Here is a 21,156-nt window from a genome sequence, read left to right as displayed (position 1 = left end):
AAGTGTTTAATTCAACTGAAGAGAAATGTGTCGATACCTTTGAGATTTTGATTCCAGATTACACCATAAAACAATCATAAGTACTTAACGTCTATTGCTTTGAATAAGAATATTTAAATAACAGCGGTTAAATCGGCTCTCATTGAAATCAGGTTAATAACCGTCCAAGAATCAGCTACGCCAGAAATATTGCTTTCAAAATTTATGTTTTTATTTTGAATAAACCCCGACCTTAAAACCTACAATGGAAACGGTTGTAGCAAGTGCGGGGTTGGATTTTAACATTAACTGCGTAATTGTCCAGCGAAACAAGCGGCTGTCAACCATTTCGCTGTCAAAGGTATTCACTGAACCCTTTTTCGTTAAATGGCGCACGTGAGAGAGTACGAGCGAACAATAAACGAGTTAGGATTCCTGTATTTGTCCAAAATAATCAAACACTCTCTCTACGAAGGTGGCCCGCGACAACGTATCACGTGGTGTCTCTCTTTTTCACTTTCGTCGCCACCCCGTGCGCCCCCGGGAGTAGTGTATTAAATTAAGCGTGATAGCGCGGCTGACGGTCTTGTTAAACGCAGGTTCTTTCCTAGTGTTGTTTGTCCGGGAGCTGTCTCTCTCCGCTTCGTCTCTTTCTCTCTTGCCTCTCATGCTCCCGTGGCAGACGTAACGTTATCAAAAAAAGGGCAGAGCGAGATTTGGCCTTTACTTTTCAGGCCGCCATCGTCGACGCGCAGTCCGGGATATTACACCGCGCAGTGCGATAGGCTCGTAGTGTCTTGTCTTTTAAACCGAACTCAGTATGTGAGAGATCGAAATTGATTACTAAGACGTAGTGGACAGAGGTATATTATCATAGTAAGGTTAGTGATACTTTAGTATGAGACAGATACTTAGTCAAGCTCGGACCAAAAGCGTAGTGTAGTGTTACACGCTCGTGTTTGTTGTCGTTCTGTTTGTAAACCCACACGAACACTGTTTTACAGTCGACGAACGTTTAAATAGCTCTGTTGCGAGCGCTGACACGGAAACAATTAGGATTTGTTACATATTGGTAAACCAGTCAGGTCCTTGGAGCGATCTGTACGAATAAAAGAAGGCACTCTATTCGTTTACTCTCCTGTCAAGTACGAAGGATATTGTCTAAAAGGCAAAGAATATACAAGTGTGCCTTGACCAGGCGCAAATGACGCTATTCTGTTGTTGCAAGCGTCTCGTGGCCTCTCAAACAAGCCCGACGCTTCAAACTCAGCCGGATTTACCTTGAATGGAGTAAGATACGGATGAAACCAATTGCGAATTACACAATGCGTAATATGCCTATGAACACTGCAATGCACACGACCAACTTAACAAACCAAGACCATCACACGCGCCAGACGCTAGACCGATTGGAATGTATACAGAAGGTACGTGCCAATTAATTCTTGCTCATTACCCCTTTACAAATCTGTTAAATATAACATGAATAACACTTTGTCTACGGATTCGGATAGATTGACCTAACTGTCTGAATCCACACAGCCTGATATCTTTATTTGTTATTACCAGCATTTGAAGAACCCAGACTCGTTCTCACGTACTGCGAGAGAGTTGTTGGAGTGGTGCTCGGACGCCAGAGCCTTTCAACGTCAGTTCCACCAGAGTTTGCTCGGCTGTCTGACGGTAAGTACATACCAGATACCATCCTTGAACTCGTTACATTGTAGAACTTCCCGGGCTCGAAGGTTAGGCGGATTTTCAAGCCATAGGCTGGTAACGGTTGTATTATAGCTTGGGTCACAAGAAGTTATAGTGTAGAACTGCTTGTAATTCTACGGTTAACTGGCAGTGGCGCACCCACCAACAAAAGGGTTATGCACGAAAGTGTACGATTCCGGCGCCTGTTATTTTCCTAGTGATCCATCACGGCTCTGCTCAAGCGGAAAGCCGTGGTAATCTTAGGGAAAGGAATATTTGCCACTGTCTGTTTCCCCTGTGTGTCCTCACCCTGTGCGTGAATTTTTCCTACCAAACTTTACAACTTCTTTCGTGTAAGGCCATTGTAAACACGCCTTAAGTTAAATTTTACGCACCGACGTCATTTTTTATGGCTGGTCTGTAGATTATCTGTAGACCGTAACTCGTTTTGCAGGTCCTGCAGCAACGTTTGGTATATTTTAAAGTAAACTGTATAGCGTAACCCGTATCAAATCAATAATAATTTTGTCTACGTTGTTGTATCGCATTGCTCAGTTACCCTACGCAAGTACTGTAACCGAAACCAGTTATATATTGTTCCGCAAAGGAAAAACGCAGAAACTAGGCATGAAGTGCTTGAATAGGGGTCAAGGCACCAGTGTTTTATTGCAATGGCTACATGCGCAGTCGTGTGCCGTCTTGTACAAGCATGAACAGCTTTAACATACGTAGGTACTCTGTTATGGTAACATTACGGCTCAGGTTTAAAAATGATGCCTTTTAGTTTAAAAATACTCTGGCTGTATAATTTTAAGATCATCATTGTTTTTTGGGTATTAAATTTATAACGGTAAATATATACCCCGTTAAGCGCTGTAAAATAACTTATTTTGTCGCCTTGAAGAAATCGAAACGATCGCACGCGACAGTTAAAGTGAAATCTCATAAAAAGAAAATACTGTGATTTGCACGTGGCGCTCAGCCGTTCTTGTGGTATACCGTCTACTAAAACCTGCCAAATGCAAACTGTAAAGGTGTTTTAGTGGCATGGCGGCCATGCAGCAGTGAGACATACCATGTTCGTTGGTCCATGACCGAACCGCACGAACTAGAAACGTGACTCTTAAAATGCAAAGAAATACTCCGAATGGTACCTGGTCAAACTACGACTTAATCGACTAAAAGATTTGTTATGTAGTATTAATCTTAGAATAACAGACCATTTCAAAGAATTGGAATTAGCCTTAACTGGTAAGTGATGAAATACTATCCGAATTACACCCAATAAACGCCACAGTCATGTGGCTTTAGGAAACACTTTAATGGAGAAAACTGATGCCTGCGCAGCGAAACAATTAATTTTCCAGAATAGAAGCAATGTTGGTATTTCCTGCGTGTTACAAAACGACTTAGTCGCAGAACAAACAGAATTTGATTGACATCGAGCGGTTTGCGCTCAAGGAAACAGGTTTAACCAACTCTTATTTGCACCCTGACTGGACGTGCTCCATTGAACTTGTTTGAGCAGCGTTTGCCATAACCCAGTTCAAGTTGCTGGTACACTACAGCGATCGATTCTCAGTTTTTCTCGACAAAGCTCACTAATTCTTTGACCAAAGGCGTTCAGGCAGATTCCCGTGTAACAAAACTCTCCGAATCGGTGCACCGCGTACTTTCGGCGGGCATAACCGTCTGGTCATGGTCCATATACATTCCCGTGTCTAAATTTTAACAAAAGCGTCACGCTAGAGCCCAATGTGGCTTTTTTTTCTTGCCCTGTATAATATATAATACATCCGAACAAACCCAGTGCGTGTCAGAATGTCAAGGTCCGTTTCGCAAGGTAAACTTGGCCTTTAATGCCCACGGAAGTGATCTCTGTAGATTATAACCTTCGCTGTCTGACACTTGAAACCACCACGTAGCGCCTTTGAAACGTCCTAGCCAGTAGAAAAGTGCACATTCCACTTGAGCTGTGTATCTCTACACCTTAAACACTGCGATAATTGTTTTTCTTGCAAATGACTAACTAGGCTTGGTAATAGCTTGTGTGGGTTGGGCGAATCATTCGAAGCTGTACCTGACCACGTAATTAGAATGTTATTGGCACAGTAACATAAGGGTTGTTCCTAAAGCGCCTGAGAATTCACCTTCAACATAAACAGACCACCCTGCGAGAGATGTTGGCAACTACTGTGTTCTATATATTGGTTTCCCTACGAAAACGTCGGTGCTCACGGGTTATTAATCGCGTCATTGGCCACATAATTTGCCTAATAAAACTTAGTTTAAATACTTTAGCAGTTCGATATATAAGGAACTTCTCATTTGTTGTAACATTTTTTTTCGTGGAAAGAGTCGTTTTTCGATCCTGGTCGGTGATGTTGTCGCACTTGCTAAATACGGCGCCAGAAGCGATTGAACTTAGCGCCGCGTCAGTTCAGCGGGTCGTGGGTTCCCACAGTGTGTAGGTTATTTTTGCCCGCTCGCCTGGAACGCCGTAAATATCATTACCCGACCAGTAGATGTAGCAACTGAAATGGATCCTCACACAAAAGGCCAGCCGCCCTACCACTTCTCTTCGTCACTTTCAGATATGGTCTATCGAATGGAATGTAACAGAGAATCTCCAGTAGTATTAGGCGAGAATTCACGCTCCAATTGCTGGCAAAGCAAATGAAAACGACGCTTGTTAGAAAGCATTCATGCCCTTTTCGATTGAGTTTAAACTGAGGTGCAATTAGTTTTTGCAGTTTGAGGCAAATTGTAACAACTTAGATTGGTATACTACCTCGCTTCACTTGCACAATGCCTAAACCCGAAACGTTTGCACAGCAGACGCAGCTTGTCGATCAGCTTTAATGCTTTCCGTCAGTATTAAATTACCGTTAACTGCTCGTCGAATTCTTGATACTTTAGGTTCGCAATTTGAGTCCTGAAACCGCTGGTTTCTGGGTCTCTTTTCGCAGCAATTAGTGGTGTAAACTCACTGAATAGCGCCAAGCTTTTCACCGGCCGGCATGGTCACGTGCCGCAGTTAAAAATCAGTGACGGGTCATTGCACATTGTCGAGGGTGTCGTCAGAAAAAGATGACACGCCTCATTGCATTCGGCTGGTCTCATCTCTCTGCGCTGGTGGACGCTTTCCGGATTAAAAAGGATTTAAGTCCAAACCAAACAGCAAAACATGTCCCAGGGTACTGAAACTAACGCATTTGAAAGTGAATCGTCACGCCAATGCACAACTGCGTATACTATGCGGGTAGATATTGTTATTTTTCTAAGTGCACTATAAGTCATTAAAGGCACGATTTCAAAATACATTTTAAAGTATAATTCGTTCATCTTATATCATCAAGTATTCGAAAAGAAACGCTATACAAACTGCGTGTCTGTGCAAGCGCCTGTTTCTCCCATTAACTCTTCGCGTTTGCCCATCAATAATTAAGACTAAGGTCGATAGAAACCTCTACCGTGGTCGACCTCCAGAGAGGCTATTCGCGGGACAGAGCAGCGCGTCCTCTGCTAAGGTACACGGGTGCAGGTATTGATTCGTCCGGGCGAGAATAACCGGTAGCATATATTCATCCGCGCAACACTTATGCAACTTAGCCTAAGTTTTCGTTTCCGCGGGTTTACAAAAAAAGTTCCTACGAGCTGCAGCTATATCGATCTAGGAGAACTCCATTAAAATTAATAGCACCGGTTCTTGGCCGCGGGGGCTTGCGATATTTCGATTTCTTTTTCAAATAAAACCATTCGAACTAAGTTGGCTAGACTGCTGACATCTGTTAAGACTATTCCCTACTGTCCGCTGACTTGCCCCTTATCGACTTTTAGATTTTCCCTCTTTGTACTGAGAAAGCTATTCGAAAGATGATGTTATGGTTAAGTGAGTGAATAAAAACCATGTAAAACGATTTTAAAAGAGCTTAATCAGACGGGTTTTAATGTACAATCTGACACATGTTTTCAATAATTTATAGGAAAGTTATTCACATATAAAACCCGTTAATTAGCTCAGTTTTTTGCAGTTAAAATTTTTCCAATTTTCGTCAGAATATTTCATTAAATTGGACTGAATAAATCCATAACATTGTTCTTTCCGCAGGTCGTTAGCGAAGTGGCGGGCAAGCCTGGTTTTGAGCCGGAACTCTGTTATAAACTACTTGCGCTCTGCAATGATCATCGCGACAAATTTTCACCCAACGCAGCTTGTAAGTATATTTGACAAACACCAAAACCTGTCGAATTACATTTTTTGCTTTTTCGTTGGTTGGTAAAATAACTGTTTTACCAATTACTTGAAGCAAGCATTCACAACGTATTTTTTCTCAGTTGTTTCTGTTCTATCCAAAAATTACACCCAGCAGTCAAATAGTCGGGTATTACCGTAGGTAGGATAAATATTACTTTCTTTGGTAAAGAACAGTTGCTGTTTTGTGTGCCGTGCAGCCTGTTTTTGCAACGCGCAGTGGTAAATCCATGTGTCAATCATATGCGACTCTGTTGGCGACAAAATCTCATTATCTTTACGGTCGTGGCGCATATGACGTAGGTGGAGACGTTCGCTCTATACAGTCTGTAGCATTCTTATTGGTGCAAACTTTCACAAACCACAAAGCGAGTATTATCACTGAATTAGATAACTGGATCACCAACTGCGTAAAATAGTTTCATGTATTATACATATAGTTTGGTGGGGGGAAATAGGACACCTTTTTATTCTATTTTTTTCGTGAGATTTAGAAGCAAAAAAAAACATTTGAAAAATTATAAAATTCACGACTCCTATAGACCGTTGTTAATTGTTAAAACACAATCAGAATATTTAGATATTATGTGCTAATTAAGGGCCTTCCCCAAAAATGTGCCCCATCCTCTCCCTAGAAATAGCGACTTAACATCCGTTTATAAAATTGCGTAAAAATGACTCAAACCCACAAAGTCGTACCTTTTGCTGATCCGCAATTTGCCCCATTCTCTGTGAGTTTAATTCCACTTTCGGGAACTGCTATTAGTGTCTATCATTCCCACACCGAGCAATTATTTTCGCTGTTTAATTGTCGGTTTCTCTTGAGCATTATTTCAATTTTCCGTCACCACTGTCGTCAAAGTACGGCGAATTGCGCTCAGGGCAATATATTTGATTGCATCATAATATTGCGGAATCTGATCACGTATCCGATCAGGCATCTTTACTGTGCGGTTAACTCATAAGCATGCATACTGCAAGCGGGAATTGGAAAATGTCACGCAACCATTTCTGCCAATGAGCCCAATGCACTAAAACTTACATTTCCATTTCAGTATAAGATACGGATCAGTCGCGAGGAAGTTTTTGTTTAGGTTGCTGGAGATTGGAAGTTATATATAATAGTGTGGGCAAGACGGGACACCTTTAGCACATAATATTTAAATATCCTGATCGTGTTTTAAACAATCAACATTATGGAAGTCGTCACGATACGGTTTTTATAATTGTTTGGGTGCTATTTGTATTTTATCAAATAGGGTAAGAAAATAAAATGAAAGGTGTCCCATCTTCCCCCTCCCTACTGTACGTCATATATTAGTTGAAATAGGTTTTTGGCTACACCTCAAATCACTTCGTTATTAAAAACAATTTCGTTTTTTTTTCAATTCTTAACCTTCTACCATTTTAATTTTTTTTTTATCGGCTACGTGACTATTTTACGCTAAGAAAATTTCCTAATGATTTAAAATGTAATTTTGTACCATTGAATTTACCCAAGTGAGGTCTATTTAATACACCAATTTAAAAAATTAACCCCTTAACGGTTATTTACTCATACAGCTATGTTAAGCAAATGGTTACACGAAGTGAACAAGCGAACCATACTTCAGCCGCACATGGAACCCATGAAAGTTAACAACAGCATGTCCCCTGGCTCTGTACCCCTTGCCTCCCCAATTACAGGCATGATGACCCAAAAACTTGGATTCCCGCAACCTCACATGGGTCAAAGGTGGATATTAATTACCAAAATAACAAATAAATTCTTCGTCAAAATTTAGCAATATATATTGTAACTTTAGTTTGTTATTATTATTAAGATCATAGTTTTTCTGCAAGTCAGTCTGAATGTATTAAAACCAGGTTTTGGTGGAAATGTTAAAGAAACATGATAGATAGGTATAATACTGTTGGGTAAGATGAGACACCTTTAGCACATAATATCAAAACACCCTGATCGTGTTTTAAACAATTAACAACGGTCTATAGGATTCGTGAGGATACTTTTATAATTCTTTGAATGTTCGTTGTTTACTATAACACGGGACGAGAAAATAAAATAAAAAGTTGCCCCATCTTCCCCTACCCAACTATATATGTTTAATTAATCTTTTCGATAATCATTTACAGTCAATTAGTTTAATTGAAACTTTAGTGACCACAGTAAAGTAACGCCCTGATATTAAGTTGAAATCATTCGCTCGAAGAAACTTTTATTCGATGCCAAAGTTCTTTGATGGGAACAATTTTCTAGACAAATTAACCAACACCGTTTATTATTACTTTAACGTAAGTTGTGATTCAAAAAAAATATTCCCAGGCCGCACGAGCCACCGCAGAACTGGAACTCACCCCAACCCCCAATGCAACCGAATCATCACCCTTCTTTGTCTGTCATAACCACGGTGTGGGGGGTGTCTACAACCCAGACGCCACCTGTCCCAGTAAGGAGTCAATCCAATGCCACATCCTTCGCCCAGCAGCACATGGGGCATCCAGACCCGATGCAGACAAACTATAACTACCAGCATGATAAACCTGGCATGGGTAACATGTACCACAGCACGTCATCCATGTACGCGAATGGCCATCGTGGCATGGGTCCTGGAAGATATGGCAACAACGGGTCACCTGGTCACCACATCCAAGACCAGGTAATCGAAGCCTTCTGTTAATATTGTGTGTTTTACTTACCCAAATGTCATTTTACACAGAGCCATCATCCTCCAGCTGCCGCCGCCGCCGCTGCCGCCATCGCTGCTGCTGCCGCCGCCGCTACAGCGACCGCTACAGCTACAGCCACGTTCATTAAAGAGCATCAAGAACAACCCAGCGGCTACGACCCGGTAACTACCGCGTGTATATGATCCGCCAGCTTACAAGTTTAAGCCTTTGTTTCCGAACACCGAAGCGCCATTGTTCGAGTCGCATTCCACTATGACGTCACTTTTATCTCCCCCGCATCGCAAACAACGGTGCGGATGACGTCAGAGATGTGACCCGCGATTCGGCGACGGTCTATTCACATTTTAACGATGACGTAACCAAATACACCAAGTCTGTCTTTGTCCACAGACCGACACGTAGACATTTCCGCTTTGCTCCCACGCTAAAGTTTACCCACACCCTTTAGCTTATTAAACCCACGCCCCCGAGGGCCCGTTTAACTTTCTAATAAAGCGACACCAATTGGTTTGTTATGTTAATCTACCACAATAGGTAACTGATTAAACACACTGACACACGAGCAATGCCACCATAGCCTCCGGTCATATATATCGAAGTCTTATGTTGTAAAGCAAATTAGGTTCAAGGAACTGTGTTAAGACCAAAGGCATTGCTTCCAATCTGAGTTTAGATTTACTTCGTAGGTGAATCGGCTAACTGGTACCTACTTCCGACCGCTTGGTTTATGCTACAGAATATAACAGCAAAATGGTATCATATGCATTATATTTTCACGCCCGCGGTTTTGGTGTAGGTAAGCAAGGTACTTATTTTGAAAAGTAGCGCAATTATGAGCGGATATAACTTGAAACATCTGCGTGCTGTTTATATATGAGACCTGAACCGCACTACATTGAAGCGCAGAATTCGATCGTATAACTGATTCAATGATAATACTGTTTATCACAAAATGCAAATGGTTAATATACCATATAATAATTCTGATATATAATATCGCTTGTGAAATGAACCTGCCACTTGCGTCATGCGATCGGTATGTGAAAAATTGCAATACCCATTTACGGATCTTGTGGTTGTTTGTTTGCTTGTACTGGTAGCGGAATAGCTGAGTACGGCGTTAGCTCGCCTTGCATATTCGACTGTGGTTGTTACCGACAGGGCGTGGAATGCGTCTCCGTCGTGGTTACCCTGCTGTTTATTTGTAGAAGCGTTGAAATAAACACGCTACACCTCCGCCAGCGCAGGAGAATTTCTCGTAGCACGATCGGAACTCAATGCGGTCACTTCAAACGCCGATTTAAGGCGACCCCTCAAGCTAACTGTGGCTTTTACATTATTGGCGCTGGCGACCTTTATTTAACAGGGCTCGCAAAAAAAATCAGGCACCCAGACAATGACACTTTTTCTCTTGTAGCGCGCAATACTATCTATACACTTTAAACTATGTCCCAAATAGAACAACAGTCGCACTGTAATTAGCAAAATCAATTCGTAATCGGGCGTGCGTGTGGCCCATTAGAGCGTCGTCTCCCGTGAAGCTTGTATCGACTACGTGTGTATGGTTTTAATTGTTAGATGCGCAAGTAAAAACAACACTTTGTACGACCGAGTTTGCGCGTGTAAACTCCACTAATTACATTGTTTTTACATCTTGGTCGAAGTCAATAGACGCCGTCTGTTGCGTTTACTACCCGAGGGCCTTCTTGTCAGATTCCACCGCCATGACGAAGCGTTGGTTTTAAACCACAAGAATAAAACGTTTCACATGCAATTCTGACTCTTTGACGCCATTGTTTTACCTAAGCCAGCTTGACTTTTGTATCTTCACCTTTGCACAATAACAGCCGCTGTACAATGACCGTGTTGTTTATTGGTTTGCTGGAATCATCCTTTTATACATTGTTCTTTTGCAGCATTTCATTTTGCGTAAGCGACAATATACAGTTCAATTACCCGTATCACGTGTCCAATTCGCTATTTACTGTTTTGAGGTATCGCCGATACGATCTGTTAAATTTCATTTTATAAGCCTGTTTTACGACCAGATGTTGTGGCTATTGTCTGGTGTTTATATTATGATTAAATCGGCTATGCGCATGGGGTGAATGAATACACCATACATTCGCTTACATAACAAACAACACTAGAGTAAATTCGTTTTATAAACTTATTTTTTTTATATATGGTAGGTTGGGGAAAGATGGGACACCTTTTCATTCTATTTTCTCGTTCTATTTTCTAGTAAATTTAAAATATTCAAAGCTTTATAAAACCGTATCCTTACGACTCGCATTGCCTGATGCTAACTGTTTAAAACACGATCTGTATGTTTGGACATTACTTCTATAGGTGTCCCGTCTTCCTCCACCCTACTATACAAAACGGTATCTGATTTGTACAATTTGTTTTCTACAGAATACAGGCGGTATGATGGATCACCATATGCATCCTAATATGAATCACCCATCCAACACACACCCTATGATGCAACAGCCCAACAGATTTCGACCCCAAATGCCACATCAGTACAACAGGGGTCCAGGGTCTTATCAAATGGGCACGGGAATGGGCCCAATGCAGAACCAACGCCACCCCAGTGTTCGTAACTACAACAACGAACACAATTTTAAAACATCCTGTGGACCTCAACAGGTAACGAATACCAATTTAATACATAGAACTAAGAAGGGTGGGGGAGACGGGACACATTTCATTCTATTTTCCCGTATAATTTGGTAGTAAACAAAGAATATTCAAAGAAACAATAAACCGTATCCTTACGGCTCCAACAGACCGTTGTTATCCGATCAGGACATTTTAGTTTTATGTTCTAAAGGTGTCCCATCTTACCCCACAGTACTGTATTATAATATCTATTGGCGAGGGTCCACGTGCTACGTCATATAGCCCAACAGCCAGGGGTATGTAACTGCACGAGCCAATTGTAAAATAAATGTAGCAACCACGCTTAAACTAAATGTAAACATGTTTTTAACTGTAAGCATGTTTAAGCAACTATTGATATCCTGTTTTTTTTGCTTAAAAGATTTCTAAATATTCACTACCGTAATCGGAGAGACAAATAGAGTTATATTATATATCATCAAACTCCATAAAAACAGAATTATGGCCAAGTTCCGTTCAACGGAAGCCCCAACATGCCGAATCATTACAACAAGCCCCCTGAACCCATTCACGGGACACACCAGCACCCTGGTGGGTCAGTGGGCCCCCGGTACAGTCCCCGGTTACCCAACAACCACCCCAACAGCCAACAGAAACCTTACTTCCAAGGCCAGCATGGTGACCCTAATGGTTCGTACCCACAACGTCACGGCTACCCGTACCCAGCTGATGTAAGTTATATATGATTTAGTAGGGTGGGGTAAGATGGGACACCTTTTCATTCTACTTTCTCGTCCAATCTGACAGTAAAAAAGAACATTCAAACAGTTATACAACCGTAACTTTACGACTCCCATGGACTATCGTTAATTGTTTAAAACACTTTTACGATATTTGGATATTATATGCTAAAGGTGTCATATCTACCCCATATTACTATATATGATAATATAGTTTGCAATTTTCATGCAATATGCTTTAGCTATATATGTACAACACACGCTACCAATAATAATAAAGCATTTATCAACCTTATAAAGTCTGTTGTCGGTAGTTTTGTAGTTAAAACGATATAGTCGCTTTATGAGACCCAGGGTGTTGGCAAATTATCCGTCACGTCCTTGTCCAAACAAATCGTGTACTTAGGCCTTGACTACGGGCGTGAGGTGTACATACTAAACTTAATATAGTGTCTGGTTTCCAATGTCAAAGAAAACTCGTTGCTAATGGAATTTTTCTCTGCAGGGTCGAAACATCAACTCCCACCAGCCAAACCCAATTCCAGGGAACCCTACGCCCCCTTTAACCCCAGGCAGCGCCCATAACGTGCCACCATATCCAAACACAGAGCCCGCTATCCCAGCAGCAATTTCTGAAGGAAAATCAAGTAAGCTACATTTTAAATGATTAGGTACCATTTCTATTTATCAGTGCGTCTCTACAATGCAACCTTAAATTATCGCAATTAAAGTCGTCATTTCAATCATTGATTTATGGGTTGTGTACCACAGTAGTCCATAAAGTATTTTAAATTTTACTGTAAAGTACAAGTTGGAATTGGTTCAATGTAAATAAAGAGGCTGGGAAACTGGTTTTAAATGAAACAAAACACATATAGAACTAAAGCATTATAATAGTAATCTTTTAAACGAATGAATGGGTGTACGATACAATTGTTAAGTACATAGTTACTAGAAAGAGGAGTCCCAAAGCTGATATCACTCGTGTGCAAACAAGGACTGTGACATTTAAGAAGTATTCGGTCTGACGATTAATTACATAGCAGTTAACGTGACTACCTCCAAGAAATTTAATAAGCGCGCGCGTTTGCGCTTGTGTGTGCGGCACAGCTTGTTGACAAACAAGAACGCGTCACGAACAAAAAATTCCGTTCGATGACATTCTGAAAGAAATAAACTTTACATCCCGGTGTGTTAGTAATATCCTCGACCGACCACCCTCAAGGCTGAAGCGGTGGCGTGAGTCAGTTTAAGCCGAGGTCTCCTTATCTTCCTTACCAACCACGAATCGAGGCAATAATGCGACCATAACCCTTACTGTCAGCGAGCACAGGTGTGGTGATCTGGATATTAGTGACGGTAATACGTGGAAAGTGTTAAGGATGCTTGCTTGAGGTGCGCTGTTGCTGCTTGGCGCGCCCTTATGTCTCCTTGCCGGCGATAAGTTACATTTAACCAATAAACAGAACCAGGTCGCCCATCCCGAAAAAGCGGTACCTGAGTATGACGTTGTATGTTGACAAAAATGTTATTACGCAGCACACGATGAACTTCGTCTGACCTTCCCCGTTCGAGACGGCATCGTCCTCGGTCCTTTTCGCCTTGGGCACAATCTAGTGGTAAGCAGCCATGCGTTTCATCTGCGACCTAACGTATACCGGACTCTCTTCGAAAGGTGAGATTGCTTTTGTCAACTACATTAGATTGATGGTTCTCCTTTGGGCGCGCAGCTAACAATATATATTGTTGTTATAAGGCATGACCTGGACCTACAGTTTAAGTGCTACCACCACGAAGACATGCTTAAACACACGAACTGGCCGCATTCAGTACAGGTAAATACTGAGTAATTACACCCTCAACGTGTGGCCACATTTTCCACTAGACCAAACAAACCATTTAACTTGGCACTCCTTTTAATTCTTAAAAAAAAAATTCGACTCTCTCCATTTTAACTAAGGGTGACAAGAAGAATTCGGCGTTTATTGCTGACTTGAAAGTCCCAAAATTTTGCTAAGGCCTACTGTAATACTACCGCACTCCACAACATTGCATGTGCTTTGAATAATTCATTACACTGATGGTATCGAAAATGAATTATATAACATATACCAACCGTTACCGGTTTATCGTATGAAATTAAAAGACGAAATATTTATACAACATGATCATTTAACAAATTTAAAAAAACAACAACATGTAACAACAATAACTTTATTTGTCTCTTCGATTACGGTAGCGAAAATCTAGAAATGTATTAAATCAAAAGAGGATACAGTCATAAAGAACGGTTGTTAAAACACGCTTACACTTAAAAACTTATTTACAATTAATTGAAAAAAGTACATCTAGCAGACAAACGAGACATTTATATCTAATTATTATTAAGTTAAACTTCCAATGGAAACAAAAGTGTGCGTAAAGTATAACTTACACGTACTAAAAATGCTTAGGTTTAAAAAAGACTTGCATTTTTTACAGGTGAGCGCTAATCATGTTCCGCTCACAATACCACGCGGCCAGGACCGTTCAAGCCATAAGCCCTTGTACCTGAAGAAGGTTTGCCAACCTGGAAGGAATACAGTGGACATCACAGTGTCAGCATGTTGCTGTGTGAGTGTTAGATTTTGGGTTACATAGAACAGGCCAGAAAATAAAATGCACAAACTGCCAAGAGTTGTAATGATGTTGGCGGGAAAGTTCTATAGAGTCTAGAGAATATAGGATGGGGAAAGATGGGACACCTTTTCATTCCATTTTCTCGTCCTATTTGGTAGTAACGAACTTTTAAAGAATTAAAAAACCGTATCCTCACGACTACCAGCATAACCCGTTGTAAATTGTTTTAAACACGATCTGGATATTTGGATATTATATGCTACATGTGTCCGAGGTGTATGAAGCATAACAGCCGTGTTATAACGACTGCAGTTTTCCAAGCACGCGTGAAAAATAGCTTAAATTTATTCATTCATGTTTTAATTGTTTTTTCCTTACAGTCGCATTTCTTCGTACTGCAACTGGTTCACCGTCCAAGTATCAGATTCGCGTTGAAAGGCCTTATGCTCAAGCGAGTTCTTCCGGGTTACCACTGTATAGAACAAAGTAAGCAGAAATGTTGTTACATTAGTTTGTCCTACGACGTTAACTCTAAGGTTTCAAAGTAATTTACGCGTGGAACGTAACGTACAGGTTTACAGTATATAGGTTACCGTATATTTGCCTTATGCTGATACATGAAGTAATACCCTCTCATTTTTTGTTGATATGTGCTCGAAATCTAATGCTATTTATAATCACTATTTAGTTTTAAAATTATTTGACTTGAGCACAAGAATACGAACTCTTAAAGTTAATTTTTAAAAGTTAAACATTATTTACCGGTTCGCTTTCTATGTGCAGTCAAGCGAAACTTCGCGAACGGGGCTATTAGCAACTCAAGCGGAACGGGGATGAACTGCGACACAGGAGGGGAAATGCCACCAATAAAAGTATCATTGCGCTGCCCAATCACGTACACAAGAATTAAGATTCCCGCACGAGGCAAAGACTGTAAGCACATCCAGGTACTGACAACGAGGGTACATGATATTTGGAAATTGTCTTACGCCTGCGCTTTGTTTGACATACATTACTTAATTATGTAAACTAGTGGGCGGCGGGGACAATTAATTTAACAATCTTCGTTTATTGGCCAAGTCTTCTAGTAGAAACTGAGCGACTGATTTTAATAAGAAAGTATAGTACTGTGGGTAAAACTGGACACCTTTGGCACATAGTATCCAAATATCCGAATGGTGTTTTAAACAATTAACAACGGTCTATGGGAGTCCTAAGGATACGGTTTTATATTTTTTTAAGTGTTCTTTGTTTACTACTTCCTAGTATTTTTTTAAGTGTTTTTAGTATTTTTTATGTGTTCTTTGTTTAGTTTTTCCCCTCCAATAAACTATATATAACGTTTGGCCCGTAGTTTAATATCTTTTTTGATTGCCAGTGCTTCGATCTTGAATCATACCTTCAAATGAACAGCGATAACGCTACTTGGAGATGCCCGATATGCCAGTAAGTACAACGTGTATGTTGCACCTTCGTTTAAGTTGCGACTTCTGTGTTACGGATAGGTTACGATATTAAAATGCGAAAACTCGTTGGCCCGAACAAATCAGACTATGGGGCTATAGCGATATGCATGGAATATTTGTTAAAAATACTTCTTTTACTCAGAGGTTATTTGCATTAGGTAACTTTTTCGATCATATGAATAAATAAAGTAAATAAAGTGTACATGAACAAAAATGCAAGACACCTCGGTCTTATTACAAAAGCACAATAACTGCAAAAGTATTAACCTAAACTTCAACTTAACTAAAACAATAAGAGCGGCCAAGTAATATTTTAAAGAGTTTTGACCAAAGTGCGAAGGTTTGAGCCTAAATATATCTACCATGAAATTGCTGATGGTAGAAAAAACACACAAACTATGTGTGAACTCGTTTTGAATGACTCACTTTTCTGTAATGTCGTGCTGCTATGGCTGACTTTAAAACATGTAATGCGTAACTGAAACGTTTGTGCTGTTACTTAATCGAAAACGTTGCTTATTTTGATACAGTAGAGTGGGGGAGGATGGGACACCTTCCCGTCCTATTTTATCGTCCCATTTGGTAGTAAACATATTAAAACAAAACCCTCACGACCCCCACAGACCGTTGTTATTGTTTAAAAAACGATAAGGATACTTGGATATTCTGTGCTAAGGCGTCCCATGTTGCCCTACCCTACTATAATGTGGGATTTCCTATAGGTACTTATGGGTTGTTTTTTACTTTCAGCAAAAACGCACTGCTTGAGTATTTGGAGGTGGATCAGTACATTCAAAATATTCTCAAAGCTGTCCAGGACCGTGAGTGCCATCTTGTTTCCATCGATGCCAACTGTAAATGGACACCACTGCCGGTCAGTACACCGCATGATGGCGCCATGCGCGGAGGGCCAGACCCTGCCATGAACGGGATGGTAAAAACGGAAAACTTTGACCGAATAAGCGTGAAACAGGAACCCAATTCGATGTCGGGACCTTTTAATACGAAGACAGAGCCTCAATTCATAAGCGCTTTGAGCATTAAGCAAGAGCCGCACCATCACAGGAACGAAGTGCATGTGAAGCAAGAACCCGACGGTCCACCAAGTATGTGTAAAGTTGAGAATTCATATATATTATATATATATATTATTTAATATGCAATGTCTGCACAATCTATATAGCATCTGCAGACAAATCGAACATTTTTGTTCAGTTTATTCAAATAAAAAATGAACAGTTCATTCTTTAATTTGAAGTTTGCTTGAGACAAAATTTTCATTTATTTACTCGATCTATTTTATTTATTTAATTCCATTTCAGATAAACGTTTAAAAAGCGTCACATCACCAGGTTTAACACTAAGTAACCTACCAGCTCCAAGTCCTGGAAGTTATTCATCCCAGCCTTGCCACAGGTTCAACTCGAACGATTCTAACCAAGGTATATATATATATATATAAATTCTATACAGCTATGGGCGGGTCAAGGCCTTGGGTTGCGGCTAGGGTTCATTACCCTTGGTTTTAGACGTCACCACAAAACAATAAATGATTGTTACCAAGTATGTTACTTTGTGGGTGATTACTTTTGGATTTTTTTATGCATAGTTGACAGTTTGGATAACCCATTAATGACCACTGAAGCAATTGTCGTTAAGTGTCTTGCCAAAGAACACATACGCCCACAATTGTAGGAGCGTCGAGCCTTTAACCCATTACCTCTGGGTTAGACGCAGCAGGTGTGCTAACCACGGCGCTGGCCAATACTTTACAATATATAGATTCATAGAGTACTTTTAGTCCTTTTTATAACCTGTATAAACGAACCTCTCTTTAAAGATGCGAGTTACGCGTTTTAAACATCTGTTTTTCTTTCTCTCTAGGTTATTCCCAAGGGTACGACTTCAACCGTTGCGGTGTGGCTTCGAACCCAGCCCCATGCCCTGGGTTCATGCGTGGAGGGCCAGCCGTTCCCATGGGCAACGAAATATCCGACAACATTGCCAGAAACGATATGGTTCCTATTGAAAAGCGATTAAACCACGCAGCACTTTCTACGGGCAATAACGGTTCTCCAAACGTAAGCATAGTAGTTGTTGACTCTGCCTTTAAATGTAGTAGGGTGGGGGGAGACGGGACACCTTAATATCAAAATATCGTAATCGTGTTTTAAACACTTAATAACGGTCTATGGGAGTCTAAGGATACGGTTTTATAATTCATTGAATGTTCGGTAGAAACATAATGAAAAGGTGTCCTATCTTCTCCCCCCAAATATACATGTCGATAACATTATAGTTCCTAAAGGGCTAACCGTTTTTTTTTAATCAGCGTCGAGCACCAGGAAATCCAAAGACTCCACAAGACCCAAACACCCCCATTCGCCCCCCAAGTAGCAGCTCCTTAACCCCACAATCCAACAACTGCCCTACCCCTTCCTCTGGTGCATTCTCCGCTGCGCCAACGTGCGGATCCATTAATCCACTCCAAACCCCAAACTTAAGCAGCAACCAACAGGATATGAACACCTGCAAGAACGAACCGGTTGAAACCTGTCTAAACCCGTTCCCGTCCCTATTCGACGACGATGGAGTGACGTCGGTGCCTAGCATAAGTTTTGATGGGGAAACGGTGGATTTCAAAACTGATGCAATAACAGATGAAACAATCGGCTCTCTAGATGTAAGTAAACAATACTTTTTTATATAGTAGGGTGGGGGAAGATGGGAAACCTTAGTATTCTATTTCTCGTCTCATTTGGTAGTAAAGAAAGAAAATTCAAAGAATTATAAATCCGTATCCTCACAACTCCCATATATATATCATTGTTAATTGTTTAAAACACGGTCAGTATATTTAGATATTCTGTGCTAAAAGTGTCCCATTTTACCCCACCTTATTATATTCTTATAAATGACTTAATGATAATAACTTATTCACGCGTGGTTGGGGAAACGAAAGCAATAGTTATAATACGGGAGTTTTTTTGTCACGTGTGTATACCTTTGTTGGTGATTGTTTTATTGCTTTGTTTGTAGTTTAACAACTTGAAATGGCTGACAATTTGCAATTTGAACAAGCTGTTGACAAAACTAAATTAACATGTGGCAAAACACTCATGATTGAAGCCCAAAATGTACAGTCCGAAACGTTTTAACTAAATTTTAAAGCGATTTTAACTAAAATTTAAGTGAAAGTGACTGCGGGTTTCTGCAATCTGGCAATTAAGTTTCTTGCCTGATGGCACGCACGTTCACAATGATAATAAGCATCGAACATTAAATCAGATTCACCTTTTTACCACGCGTGCTCTAATCACCAAGCCACAGGTCCGGACAAACAGCTTTTTTGCTAAACGTAAAATGTTTAGAATTTTACCAATATAAAACATTACAGATTCTGCCCGACAACTCTGATCTCGACCAAATCCTAAGCATGCCCGACGATCTGGTAGGAACAGACAACACAGACGAGCAAGATATTCTGCATCTATTCGACAAAACCTCGTGAGGACTATTATTTCTACTCAACAGCAGTTTAATCAACGAAGGTGTTTTTATACTTTCGATAAATATATATACGTATGTTGCTGGCACTGTTTTTGAATAGCTGTCAATGACCTCATTTTAAAACCTACAATTTCACGTATGAACTGAAACCAAATTCATGGATTTGCCTACGTTTTTTTTGGAACTAGCTTTTTATTTAATAAGCTACATCTACGTATAAGTTTCAAATCTTTTTTTACGCAAAACCTTACGTTTGTTACTGAACTGTAGCTGCATTAGCAAAAAATGAACTTTTTTTACCAACATTTCATACTGAATGCAATAAGTTAGCATTTGTGACAAAACGATTTTGACTAATGTTCAATTTGCACACAACCGTTATCAAAACGACCACGAAGTCAAAGATTCCACATTTTGTTGTTGTCAGTCGTAAGTTCAATTTTGCCTGTTTTACGTTTTACTGTTTCCATTTTATTTGCGCACTAAAAATGCGCGGACTTTTTACTTTGTTGTTTTACGCACTCCAACGCGATTTTCATTTTAAGCAATACAACGACCCTGCTGCAGTGGCAAACATGTGTCCTCATTTACCAGCATTCTTTATTGTTTTCCGTCTCAGACACCAGACGAATGCAGTCAGTGGCAGATCATAAAGCCCTTTATCAAAAAATGGCAGCAGAATTGCAGTTTTCTGATTTTACATTGCCGAAACAAAGTTGCATTGCTATCATTGCGCGCGTTTCCTGGAGCATAAACGCCGCACGTTGATTGCTATCAAGACTTCACCGTTTTTGGCGTGGTTTCCATTTGCGTTTTGCTCCACCAGGATTAGAGTTACAGAAACAGGATTAAGTCTTGTCAGTCTAATAGGTTAGTGTCTATTTGGGTATAGATCATTCTGTATTATAGTGTAAACGTTCTGTGACGTGGTACTTCCCGCTCCGCTGTTTTGATATGCATTTTAAGGTTAGTAAAACTTGTTTATTGTCTGTAAAAGTTGGTTACTGTTTGCGCCTCTGCTGTTAGGTGTATCATAAGTACAGAAAGCGACTTTCTCGCAATATTTCAATTTGAACCGACGTTTCGACGTCATATTATTCAGGTTATGATGTCAAGTGATTTTACACCCAAGATTTTGCCATATACAAATGTATGTACATATATTGAAATGGTGTGGATTTAGGCTTAAGTAAAGTACGTATAGGTATTGTGTTCGACTGAACTGTGCTGTTAGTTAGAATATAAGTTCAAAGGGTTAAAAATGGGAAATGTAGTCATGTATGCTGATCCCAAAATATACACAATAGCAACAGCAAACAAACGATAAAAAGACAATTTCGGCGAACTATTTACCAGGAAATATTTAAACCAGCTTTACTAAACGTTTAGTACAAAAGTAATGTTAAAAACTCTGCAATTTTGGGTACCGGCTGCAACAACAGCGAGTGTACATCAGTAGGTGCATATTCAATCTAAAAATGTAAACAAATTAACAATAAACATTTTCGGGCATATAGAAGGTGATTTTGGTTATATATATATTATATGTATATGTATATATATATATGTGTGT

At 40.2% G+C, this 21,156-nt stretch overlaps 1 protein-coding gene across 2 annotated transcripts; it reads left to right on the top strand.

Annotated features, from left to right (window-relative positions):
- The first annotated feature begins 624 nt into the window (after positions 1–624).
- Positions 625–20,157, top strand: pias-like (zinc finger protein). Of its 2 annotated transcripts, none has more exons than XM_018814676.2 (20): positions 625–1,406; positions 1,549–1,662; positions 5,789–5,894; positions 7,496–7,667; positions 8,256–8,589; positions 8,650–8,781; positions 11,039–11,275; positions 11,746–11,979; positions 12,494–12,635; positions 13,528–13,663; positions 13,745–13,823; positions 14,470–14,601; positions 14,988–15,093; positions 15,391–15,554; positions 15,986–16,053; positions 16,824–17,179; positions 17,396–17,515; positions 17,958–18,154; positions 18,406–18,756; positions 19,471–20,157. In XM_018814676.2, the coding sequence occupies exons 1-20, from the start codon at positions 1,281–1,283 to the stop codon at positions 19,582–19,584; spliced, it is 3,420 nt and encodes a 1,139-aa protein (XP_018670221.1). In that variant the 5' UTR covers positions 625–1,280; the 3' UTR covers positions 19,585–20,157. The 2 variants fall into 2 exon arrangements, with proteins under 2 accessions (XP_018670221.1, NP_001123220.1); NM_001129748.1 differs by having other exon boundaries at positions 1,314–1,406; positions 10,973–11,275; positions 12,518–12,635; positions 19,471–20,140.
- The last annotated feature ends 999 nt before the right edge of the window (positions 20,158–21,156 follow it).

This window comes from Ciona intestinalis, chromosome 14, assembly GCF_000224145.3.
Source record: "Ciona intestinalis chromosome 14, KH, whole genome shotgun sequence".
In the NCBI taxonomy this organism is placed as follows: domain Eukaryota; kingdom Metazoa; phylum Chordata; class Ascidiacea; order Phlebobranchia; family Cionidae; genus Ciona; species Ciona intestinalis.
The sequence above is the reverse complement of the archived record's forward strand: the minus strand, read 5'-3'. Positions and strand labels throughout refer to the sequence as shown.